At 50.6% G+C, this 11,972-nt stretch overlaps 1 protein-coding gene across 1 annotated transcript in view; it reads left to right on the top strand.

Annotated features, from left to right (window-relative positions):
* Positions 1-25: 25 nt before the first annotated feature.
* Positions 26-11,972, top strand: part of PIGO (phosphatidylinositol glycan anchor biosynthesis, class O) — a gene marked incomplete at its 3' end in the record, with an annotated part of 15,634 nt that continues 3,687 nt past the window's right edge. Inside the window, exons 1-6 of the mRNA XM_010183854.1 lie at positions 26-518; positions 2,284-2,427; positions 3,585-3,708; positions 4,716-4,875; positions 5,351-5,524; positions 11,367-11,971. Coding sequence (XP_010182156.1) covers positions 26-518; positions 2,284-2,427; positions 3,585-3,708; positions 4,716-4,875; positions 5,351-5,524; positions 11,367-11,971 — 1,700 coding nt within the window. The remainder of the gene's footprint in view (positions 519-2,283; positions 2,428-3,584; positions 3,709-4,715; positions 4,876-5,350; positions 5,525-11,366; position 11,972) is intronic.

Here is an 11,972-nt window from a genome sequence, read left to right as displayed (position 1 = left end):
GAGCCTGCTTGTTCTTCCCCCTAGGATGCAGCGATGGCCAGTGCTGCTCTTCCTGGCCTGGGTCTGCTTTCTCTTTTTTGCTGGCATTGGACTTTTCATGAGTGGTTTCCTGCTCACCCGAATTGAGCTGGCCAGCAGCAGTTCCTGCTCAGACCCACTTGTGCCACCACCCTGGGAGAGACAGAGCCTCCCACCGGGCTCCTGCTGGGCACCCCAGCGCTTCTCCAAGGCCGTGCTTGTCATCATCGATGCCCTCCGTTTCGAGTTTGCCCACTTTAACCCGGCCAAGGCCAGCCCGCTGCCCTTCGAGAACAAGCTGAGTTTCTTGTACCACCTTGCTACCTCCCAGCCCCACCATGCCCGCCTCTACCGTTTCAGAGCCGATCCCCCCACAGCCACCATGCAGCGCATCAAGGGCCTCACCACCGGCTCGCTGCCCACTTTCATCGATGTGGGCAGCAACTTTGCCACTTATGCGATCCAGGAGGACAACCTGCTGGCACAGCTGGTGCAGAACGGTAGGTGGGTGAGGGCAGTGTCCTGCTGGGACAGGGCACGTGCAAGCCACTGGTCGGTGCTCGCATGGGACCTTTATTCCCCTCTCCTTACAACTCCTCTGCCCTGTCAGCTGACTCTTCTGCCCTGCTCAGATGACAGTTGTCTCAGGCTGTCATGCAGGCAGGGTTTCTCCATCTTGTATTGGGAGTAAGAATTAGCTGGGACCATGGCTTCTAGAGGACAGGTCCTATGAGGGGCAACTGAGGCAACTGAGTTTGTTTATCTGGGAGAAAAAGAGGCTCAGGGGAGACCTCACTGCTCTCTACAGATACCTGAAAGGAGGTGTACTGAGGTGGAGGTCCGTCTCTTCTCCCAGGTAACAAGCGACAGAACAAGAGGAAGTGGCCTCAAGTCGTGCCAGGGGAGGTTTAGACTGGATATTAGGAAAAATTTCTTCACTGCAAGGGTTGTCAAGCACTGGAACAGGCTGCCTAGGGAGGTGGTGGAGTCACCATCCCTGGAGGCATTTAAAAGACCTGTAGACATGGCACTTAGGGACATGGTTTGGTGGTGAACTTGGTAGTGTTAGGTTAATGATTGGACTCAATTATATTAAAGGTCTTTTCCAGCCTAAATGAGTCTATGGTTCTATGAAAGATGACAAGAAAGCAGGTGAAAGCGGCTGTACTGATGGTGACTGTCCCAAGGTCATCACCAGGAACGGCCGTACAAAGGCAAAGGCAGTCACTTGTGTCATGTTTGCGTTCAGGTGAGACACACTTCGAGGGAGGAGCTGGTGCCAGGTGTGCTGTGGGGGGTGTCACTCAGGCAGCAAGCCTGCCTAGCCAGCTGCCTGTGGCTGTTAGCAGCGACCACATCACATTTTTGGTGTCGTTTAGTGCTGCTGGGCTGTGCTTAGTGCAGCTGTAAAGTGTTTCTTGGGGTGGGATGATGAGGTAGAGAGAGGAGGACAGGACACAGTCTTGTGTTACCTGGAGAGATTCCTTCCAGGGCTTAGAGTGGCACAGATAGCAGTGTCTGGGATGAGGCAACGTGACTGGATTGTTTGCTTCCCTGTGTGTGAGGAAGGTGGGCAAATGCGGTGAACCATCTGAGGTGAAAACACTGGTAGAGACCCTGCACCAGAGCAGCAGTGTTGGAGGGAACAGCTCCTTCCCCCACATTGGAGAGGCTGTGTGGAAACATGGGGGGCTGGCTGGTGGCAGGCAGGGCAAGCAGAGTGAGGGCAGTGGGAAGCATCAGTGCTTTTGCCTTCTCTTCACCACATATGAAAAGCCACCACTGTTGTGTTTAAAGCCAGAGCCCAGCACTCACAGCTTCTACTCAGCCCCCATCAACAGCCATGTACTGCTTTGTGTGTTGCAGGGGGTGGTGGGCTTTGGCAAAGGCTTGTCTGCTCTGTGGTGCCCCTTCCTAAGTGCTGGGGTCATATGGGTGTGTACCTGCCCACCTCCTGGCCTGTTCAACCCACGGGTGTTCCTGCTGGGATGATGTGTCGGAGGTCAGTGATAAGTTGTGAGGTTGTGGGGGTGGGTTTGGTGTGGGGGCACTTGTAGGCTTAGAAACAGGGCTGGTCTGCAACATTTAAACTCATTTACATCCAGATGGTCATTTTAATTTTAGGTTGCTTTTGAGTGTGGGTTGGAGAGGAGCCAGTGCTCCAGACCCCAAACTGGGTCTGCCCAGGCTTTTTGCACCAGTGCAGGTAACAGCATCACTCAGGTGAGTTCCTGGCTCCCATTAATTCCTTTCTTGCTGCCTCAGGAAGGAGAGTGGTCTTCATGGGTGACGACACTTGGGAAGGACTCTTCCCAAAGAAGTTTTTCCGCTCGTATTTCTTCCCTTCTTTTAATGTGAAGGATCTTCACACTGTGGACGATGGGATCCTGCAGCATCTCTATCCAACTGGTAAGCAGCTCTTTCCCCAGTCTCTGGGTAACCCTTTATGTCACGTGGGGGTCCTACTAAAAGTTTGGGATAGGGCTGAGGAGTTTTTTCTGTTATGGAGTGTTACACACCACTGCCCAAGGATTACAGTGCTCTAGCTGGATTTTCACAGATAAATCAGCTTTTGGGGCCTGTAAATTGTTTCTGTAAATACTTTTCCTCCTCTCGGGAGAGAGTGCAGCGTGATGGGATGAGGTTAGACTTCTACATCTGTCCTAGAAATGCACTGCCAGCATGGAGCAGGAGATGCATCTTGACTTTGACACGTGGCTGCCTGGGGAGGCGTGCGGTGCTCTGGGAAACACACATCAGTGCAGGCGGGAGGCTGAGGTACAGCCCTGCTCTTGGGAGAGTATTGGTGGCTCCTAGTCTTGGGAAAAACGTGAAATGTGAGATTGGTTTGCAATTTTTGGTGATTTCAGACTCCTCCTTGATGTCCTAGGACTGAGGGAAATGCTCTTTGCGTTATCTGTGTTTGAATTTAAGCAAATCAAGGGCACAGAGGACTTTCACAGGGAAGTACTTGTGCCTGCTGGGAGAGCTACAGTTCAACATTTAGCTCCAAATTTGTTGGTTTTCAAATGTTGAGGCCCTGAAGCAGAGGGAAGAGGCCAAGGTAACTTTCTAGATAGGGACAGCGTTGGTGTGCTGGGCACATGTCCTGGATGGGGTGCAAAGAGACTCGCTGATGAGTCTGACCTGAAGTATCTCCAGGGAAGTACTGGAGTTCTGGGTTCTCCTTTTCCTGAGCACCCCATTGGTTTATCTCCATTTATGGCAGTTTGAATTAAGGGTATTTCAAGGTGTCTTGGGTGACATTGGACCCTTCATTTTCCTCCTGAGGGGTGGTGAACAAAACTCATGGATACTGGGGCACTTGCTGGGCATTGAGCTCCTTGTGGCATTGTACCCAGCCACTGTAGACCAAGAGTGTGGCTCTGTTAAAACCTGTATCGATGGGGTAAAACCTGTCCCTTGAGAGCTGGGGGTGACAGTGGCAGGGGGGAAGGAACAGTCACTTCCAGAAGCAACCACAAAGCTCCGGCAGGAGGATCCAGGTGCAGAGCCTGTGTCTGAATCCCAGGCCGGTGTGTGATGAGTCTGCTCTTGTTCTGCAGTGGACAGTGGTGAATGGGATGTGCTGATTGCTCACTTCCTTGGCGTGGACCACTGTGGGCACAAGCATGGACCTGACCATCCCGAAATGGCTAAGAAGCTCACCCAGATGAATGAAATGCTCAGGTGATTAGTGTGGTGGTGGGGGGTTGCCAGCTGGCCTCTTCCTTCAGCCAGGCTGGTAGTGTCTTCCCAGAAAATTTACAGATGCAGAGGGCAACAGAGGGTGCTTGCTGTGCCTCTAAGCACAGAGAATGACTTTGGCCACAGCAGCTGAACCTGCAACTATGGGACTGTCCTGGTTGTGTAGACAAATGTTCACAAGAGGTTTGGTTTCAGAGGTAAGGCTGTCTTCATGTCCTGGAGCCTGGATTCTCAGCTGAACCATCAGGTGATGGTGCAACTGGAGTGAAGCTGAGCCTCGCTCTTTCCATCTTTAAAATGGAGATTGTCACACTGAGGTTTGGTTAATGTTTGAGAAGCACGTGGAGGACCCTGGCTAGGGGATGCTGCATTTACTGCTCAGGATTCGGAATTGCACTTTGTATCAGAGGGTGGAACGGGACCCAGAAATCCTGATCATGCAGCTGTGCCTCAGCCCAAAATGCTATGGCTTTTGACTCTTACGACTGCTTTAATTTTTGCTGCTAGAAGGAGTGGGTAGCTTGCCCTGTTGCGTCTTGAGTGCAGTATATGACATATTATACCTACTACATCCTTCAGGGACAAATCCCCTTTTTCTTCCTTAAAAGTAGGAGATTGCTCACATAACTTGATGCAATATATAAGACCCAAATAGAAGCAGCCTAAAATTTGTGCCTGTTGGGAACCTTTGTTCTGAATTGCATTTTGTCAAGATCCCTGAGGGCACCGAGGAACCAGCCACCATTCACTGGGTACCTAAATAAGATCAGTCCACTCTGTCACAGGGCCCTGAATTTTCAGTTTGGTTTTAAAGCGGCCGTCACCCTGGTACCTGGCTCAGTTGTTGCAGCTCTGCATCAGTGCTTAGTTTTCCTCACATCCTTTTGTGGGCTTCACCTGTGTGGTGCAGGCAGGTTTTGCGGGAACATGTCCTCTTTCACCTAGGCCCCTGCCCAGGTAGGAGTTGACCTTCCTTATCCCTGTGACAGGGCCTTGGTGGATCACCTGGGCAATGACACCCTTCTTCTGGTGGCTGGAGACCACGGCATGACAGAGACCGGAGACCATGGCGGTGACAGTGAGAAGGAAGTGAATGCAGCACTGTTTGTGTACAGCAAAACCCCCCTGTTTGGCACTGGCCCTCCAGAGGTGAGAAGAAGCCGATCCTTCACTGTCACTGTGTGAGGTGGCATCTGGGGTGAAAACTGCATCCTGGGGTCACAGAGAGTAATGGTTTGATTTGGTGATTCGGGTTGTTTAGACTGAGAGGGGTGGGGAGTCTGCCACCTTTCCTGAGAGAACGGTGGAAAGGCTGACACAGGATACAGGTGAATAAAGTGTTTGGGACCCATGTTCAGGCCACGCCAGCTGTGAGGGGTGTTTGAGTGGGTGAGCTGTCAGACAGCCAGGGCCATGCCCAAGGGTCTGCAGCTCCCAGCAGGCATCCTCCTGTCTGCAGGGCATTCAGGGAGGGCAGTCATGCCTCTGCCTTCTCCTATGTTTTCCCACTCCTGGCTTCGCCGGCTTCTCCTCTGAACATGGATGTCTTCCCCATCGTCCTGTAGCCTGAGGGAAAAGTTGCTGTGTTCTTTCCAAATTTCTGATTCCTCCCCTGTCTCTCTAGGAGCCTGAGGCTGTTCCACAGGTGAACCTGGTGCCCACTGTGGCCCTGCTGCTGGGTGTGCCCATCCCCTACAGTAACATCGGGGAGGTGATGGCTGAGCTGTTCTCCGGGGACGGTGACGCTGTGTCTGCAGCCTTGAAGCAGCTCTCGGTCTATCACATCAATGCCAAGCAGGTACGGCCTCTGGTATGCCTCCCCATTGAACTAGAGAGGAGAAGGAGTGCTTTTTTAAGCTAAAACCTCTTCTGTTTGGTGGAGGTGGGGTGGTGACATGGTGTTATCTTCATGAGGAATTTATTTTGAGGAGTTACCTCCTTGCAGTGTTTGCTCCAGTAAAAGGTGGCACCATTTTCCCAAAAGAGAAGTGAGAGATATCTGTTCAGTGCTTGGTAGTGAGTGCTGTGGTGTGGAAAATATTGGCCAGGAGGTGGCATTCGCTTCAGAATGAGCGTTGGTCCCAGGTGGTCAGGGGTGGAGTTGGTTACTGGGGAGGCTGATGGAGAGGGTGGTTCCTCAATGCTGAAGATGGCTGGAGGCAAGACTCCTTAATGGAGATTTGGGAGAACAAATGGATGATTTGATGCTGCTTCGGTTTTGGAGGAGAAACGGTGTTAGCTAAAAAGCTGTTCTAGATCAATGGCAGAAGGAAAACTGTAACGAAGGACCAAGTAAAAGAAACAGCCTGTAACAGGTGGCAGTAAAGTGGGATAAAGGAGGAGCAGTTTACACCAAGCACAACAAAATACAGAACCCGAAGAGCTGAATGAGAAAATTTGAGTGAAAGTGACTGTACCAGATGTAGAAGAAGCCCAGGCAATGGAGCAGGTCATGTGCCAGGGCAAGCCAGAGCCTCTACAGAGGATGTGGGGGCCGTCTGTTGTGGCTCCCAGCATGCTACAGAACCAGATTTGCTGCACGCATTGCAAGTTGTGTGTCTCAGCTAAGTGCTGGGTCCCTCCCAGTGCCTTTGAGGGACCCCTGGATTGCTGGGAGCACAAGAATCACGCCTCCAGCCCCAGCCAGCTCCTCGCTGTACCCTTGGGGTTCGCAGGGAAGCCAAACCAGACCAGGTCCTGTTTTGGGCCCGGGTGCCTGGAAGCAGCCCATGATCTGCCATTTCAGCACCACTGGTGCAAGTCAGTGAGGAGCTGGAGAGGTTATGGTTGCTGATGGGAAGCAGAAGTGTTCAGCCTCTCTGCTGTCTATTTATAGAGCAGCGGGGTGCTTCGTCACTTAAAGATGATAGTGTATGTTACTGTCCATTAGTCACTGAGGATATCGGTCATCATCCATTAGGAATTAGCTTTACACAGTTCTGCCTGTTTAAATATTTGCACTCATTTGTCTAGGGAGCTTTTTGGCTCAGTCACGTTGGTGTTCGAGAAGATTTTGCATACCAGGGAGGTTGTGCAGTCCTGGGAGAGAGCTGGTGCATGTGTTTGTCATTCATGGGCAAGGGTGGGCTGATTCTGCTGGTGGTCTGAGGCAGCTGGAGGGCACATGAAGGTATCGGTGTGTTTTAGGGCTTGAGCAGCTGGATGTTTGGATGGGTGCTCTGCCCTGGTAATGCCCTTGTAAGACTTTTTTTTAAGACTCCAGAGATCATAGCTGCCTCTGTTCCTGTGCTCTTGAAGTAAGAAGCAGAATGAGCTCTCGTTAGTCTATAGTGCAGTAGGTTAATGTGCCCATATTGGGGAAGAGGGGTCAGTTTGATTTGATCCACTATAAGCTCTTTCATTTGATTTCTGTCCTTAGACAAACAATGTAAAAGTCAACATCGTGTGCGGATTAATAGCTAGTAAGGACTCGAACTTCTGGGGAACTTAGTTCTGGGGAACTTCTTATTGTTACCAAAGACTCTGTATAAAGGGCCTTAATGATGCACAGCGTTTCCAGAGGTGCACCTGCGGGTGAAGAACTGAGAGGAGTCAGTGTGGCTGTCAAGATGGATATGTCACTTGAGAGCAATGTCATTTTGGCAGAGGAATTGTGTTTCCTGCCGGTCAAATCCTGGGTTTGGATGACCAGCCCTGGGTGATGCAGCTGGGGACAGGTCTGTCCTGGCAGGGCTTGGCAGACTGGGGCTATTTCCATGCTGAAGGGGCTGTGCGAGGCAGTGAATCCCATTCCCACTGGTCCCAGTGCTGCTGTCTGACCCCCTGTGCCCTTGTAGGATTGGAGATTCCCTGGAATGACACACACAAAGATAACAAAATTCTGGCCTTTTAATTAACAAAATAAGCAACTAAGCAGGATTACTGAGCATTCTAGACATAACAGGAAAGGAGTAATTAGGGAAAAAGGTAAAAATAAACCATACCGACCCACTGGCAAGCTGGAGCATGAACCACAAGTTCAGCATCGTTGTGTGGTGCATCCCAGCAAAGTTCTTCTGTGGGTCCTTTGTTCCCTGTTTCCTTTGCAGTGGGCTGTTTCCAACCATGGACCATACATTCTGTTGCTTAACTGATTTTTCCTAATACTTGCCACCGCGTGGTCTGTGTTTGGAACGCTGCGATGTTCTATTTTTCGCACAATATGCTGTGTTAATAAGCTATCGATTAAGTTTTGGATAAGCCGGGTTATACAAGAAATGCCACACAAGATACACAAAAAGATAAGACAAATTAGAGCAAATCCTATAACTAGCTTTCGTAACCAAGGCCATCCCCCTGTCCAACCCGCAAATGGATTCCACCCGGTTTGCACAACCCGTTGTTGATTTAAACGTTGCAGTTCTTGTATTTGTGCATGGATAGATGTTGAGTGGTCACTAAGATTCATACGACATAAACCATCAAAATCTTGGCACCCATGTCCATGACCAAGCAAAAGAAAATCAATTGCAGCTCTGTTTCGCAGCGTTGCATGTCTAATACTACCAACGTCTATAAGCAAATCTGATAAAGCTCGACCAGTAGCATTGCTAAATTTTACCAACCAACATCCCAGCTTGTTGAGGTTGGTTAGGGCTGTGGAACTTGCTACTCCTGGGCTAAAGATGGATGCAGCAATGATTCGAGCAGAGTCCAAGAGTCCCAGTTTGAGCAGAACTCCACCTGATCCTTACACTCAGAGGAGGAAACATGTATTTTATGTTGAGACTGCGTATGCCAAGTATGATTCTGATGCATCCAAACTGCAAGGGTAATGTTGGGAGTCAAAAGCGTGAGTTGGCCCAGGGTACATGGCCCTCTTTTAATGGCTTGTGGTACTCTGGGCCATGCACAGTCACCACAGAGGAGAAAGATCCCTTGGGGTAAAGACATATGTGTAGAAAAGCTTTTTGTAGTGTTTGTCTTTGTTTCATTACACCAGTGAGATGAGTTGCTATACCACCGCGTGGTAGCATTCACCCACCATGATGTGGTCCGGTTGCTGGTATGATTGGAGATAGTACAAATACCTGCATTTAAAGTTCCCGAGGCAGCAGTGAGGGTGAACGTCCGACCTGGGCGAGCCATGCGTTCCAGTTCGCGATGGTGTTTGGTCTGGCAGCAGTTGGCTGCGATATCGCTGTTCAGGACGCGTTCTGCAGTTCTGCCCTCGTTAACAGCACTCCTACCAGACACGTTGTAAATGGATTGGTTGGAGTCACTGTACTCAAACACAGGGGGTCTTGATTGGTTACATTAGCCAAGGTTACCCAGGCGTTTTCTTTTGGCTGAGGTGATATCCACACCCACCTGCGAACACAGGAGGGATGGGGGAAGAACAAACAAACCCAATTCCCTGCTCCCATCAGGACAAATGCTGAGCTGGCACATGCCACCAGTGTGAATCTCCTGACAGGACAATGGTAATTGCTTTTGAATCATTTGCTGCAATTACTTCAGCTGCTGTTGGCTGTTCACTGGGGGGTCGATACCATACTTTTGCTCTCACGAACCACCGCGGGGTATCTACTAGCGAGGGAGTCCCTTGTACGTGGTATACCAGGACCCAAGGGGCTGCAGGTAACACAACTGAACGTGGGGATGTATTTTTTATGTCCAATAGTAATGGGTTCTCTATAGTTTCTAGGCAGGATTGAGTAAGACTAACCCTTGAGCTGTCAGTCCTGGGGTAAGGTAAAACAGGTGTTGGCTATCATAATTTTGGATTATTTCAGAGCCTACTCCCCAGTTTGTAACATTATCCATGTCAGGCGCCTGATAACGGGCTGATTGCTTAAACCCCAAACAGGACTTGTTTCCCCCGTGTGTTTTAAAGGATTGCCATGTATAATGCTGATTTCTGCCCGGTATCCACCAATGCCCGCACTTGTTGTTTATTAGTGGGCGACCACCAAATTGTACACAACACAAAAGGGTGCAGGTCGTATCATTGTACATGGCACTTTGTCTCCGGGGCTTGGTATAACCTTCATTCAGTTCTGGGGTGGAATTGGGCTACAGCCCTATCTGAATCTTTCCATGGGTACTGTGGTGTGCCTGCGGGAGTTCGAGGGGCAAAACCAGGCATGGGTGTATCAGTGAACCCTGGGACCACACTCTACTTTTTGAATTTGGCTTCTAACCCCATGCTGCGCCATACACCGGAGCACAGAAAGAGGCTGTCCGTCAGTCTCAGTTTTGGGAACTGCTCGGTCCAATAGTAACTTAAATAAGCGATTACACTCGCTGGGCTGTCCCTGTTCAGAACATGATTCCTTAGGTGGCTGCATCTGGAGGGCATTGTTCTGTTTGGGTTCTATTCCAGGCAAATCCCCCATCTGCCCCAATTTTTCTATGACCTGCAATATGGGATTTCCCTGTTCTGCCATGAGAAGGGGAATTAGGTAGGGTCTCCACCTAATGAGGTGTTGCGGGACAGCCCTCCAACAACAAATTATGACTCCCTGGAAGGAGGGGTTGGTCCAAGTAAGTCCTTGGATTTCCCATTGCCACTGCAAGTTTCAAGCCTTCGGCTTTCAGGAGGGCAACAGCCTGCTGCAGTGTAGCCCACCCTTTAGCACTCGGGGGCCAAGATCCATTATTAGTGTTGATCCCCCAAACCTGCATTTACAGCCACTAAACTATGATTTTCGCCAGGGAGTATACAGCATGAAGCTGAGTGAACGTATGGGTCGGGGGAGATTCCCATAAATTTACTAATATCTACACTATCTACCAGTACCGTGTCTCCCCCTTCTTCCATCAGACACACTAACCAGTGCTGGGGCTTCTCTTCCAGCTTTTGGCTATATTTTGCCAATGGATTCTTAATATCCTCGGGGGAGCTGTCTTCCATTTGATCTTGTCAGACAAAAACCCCATTGAGGTCAGCCACCGTATTTTGTTTTACAATAGGAGCAGCTCGTTTTCCTAACTCTTCCCCATTGCTATTTAAAAGCAAACAGCAGAGCTCCCCCCATTCACCCAGCATGCTTTAAGCATCATCTTCCCTTTGTCTGAGTGGTTTCTACAAAACCCTCCCAATACTTCAAAACTTCTATGGGGGTCTCACTGTCCCATGGCTCTGGGCTTATCTGCGTACGTTTCTCAGTTATGCCATAACGTATTCCAGAGCTCTAATACCCAACCAGGTCTTTTCAGTTGTGGGGGGCTGACCCTGATCTACCAGGAGCCACTCTGGGTTTCCAAGACATTTTTAGAAGACTCGTAGCGAGTATGAAATATTTCACTACAAGTATGCACACAAAAATAATGTGCTAGCCGCCCGTGTTCACGAGGAGTGCACTTCTTACAACAGACACAGTGAAACATTAGAACTCAGTTCAAATACTAATCTGTAGGGAGGATATGACAGCTACACTAAACACAGTCAGTATTTACAAAGCAGCAGCAACTCCTACGCTGCAGCAAGGACTCCGTCCAGCAGCACTCCTTGCAGTTAGATTCTTTTCCTAGCACGCTTCTGAGGGATTCTCCCCCGCTCACAGAATTACTCCGGGTGACACAGCCATCAGACAGTGGACAACCCCACCATCTGCAGCGGGCCGTTACCAAGCATGGACCATACATTCCACATGTTGCTGAACTCTGATTTTTCCTAATACACCCCTCTCCCATAGGTGGACCGCTTCCTGCACTCCTACTCGCTGGTGGCTCAGGACCTGCCGGCAGAGCAGCTCCAGCGCCTGCAGGAGCTCTTCACCGACGCCGTGAAGGAGCACACTCAGCTTTTGGCCCAGGTGCAGGAGGTGACACTGGTGCCTCCGGAGCTGCAGTCCAGACTGAGAAGCCTCATCAGTCGCTTCCAGCTCTACCTGCGGGAGGCACGGGCTGTGTGCACCCAGTCCTGGGCCCGCTTCCATCCCCTGCGTATGGTGGGAGGCTGCACCCTCATCGCTGCTTCCTGCTTGCTCTGCTACGTGGCCTCAGAGCTGGCTGTGGCATCAGACTCTTTCTATCGCAGCTGCCTCCTGTACCCACTGCTCTGGGGCCTGGTAGTGGCTCTTCTGGTTGGGTTGGCCCATGCATTCATGCCAGAGGGGCTGGATCTCCTCTTGGTGTTGTCATGGGCAGCTGCTGCTTCTCAGCTGGGTTTCTTCTGGCACTGGTGGGGCCGGCATCCCAAGCGAGCCCGTTTGGCTGGCAGTCAGCCACCCCTGCCCAGCATTGGTCTGAGGCAGAGGCTGCGTGCGTGGCTGGGGCTGGTCTTCCCGATGGGCATTCTG

This window comes from Mesitornis unicolor, unplaced genomic scaffold (genome assembly GCF_000695765.1).
Source record: "Mesitornis unicolor isolate BGI_N332 unplaced genomic scaffold, ASM69576v1 scaffold32884, whole genome shotgun sequence".
NCBI lineage: Eukaryota > Metazoa > Chordata > Aves > Mesitornithiformes > Mesitornithidae > Mesitornis > Mesitornis unicolor.
Note: the sequence above shows the minus strand (reverse complement) of the source record. Positions and strands in the feature narration are given on the sequence as shown.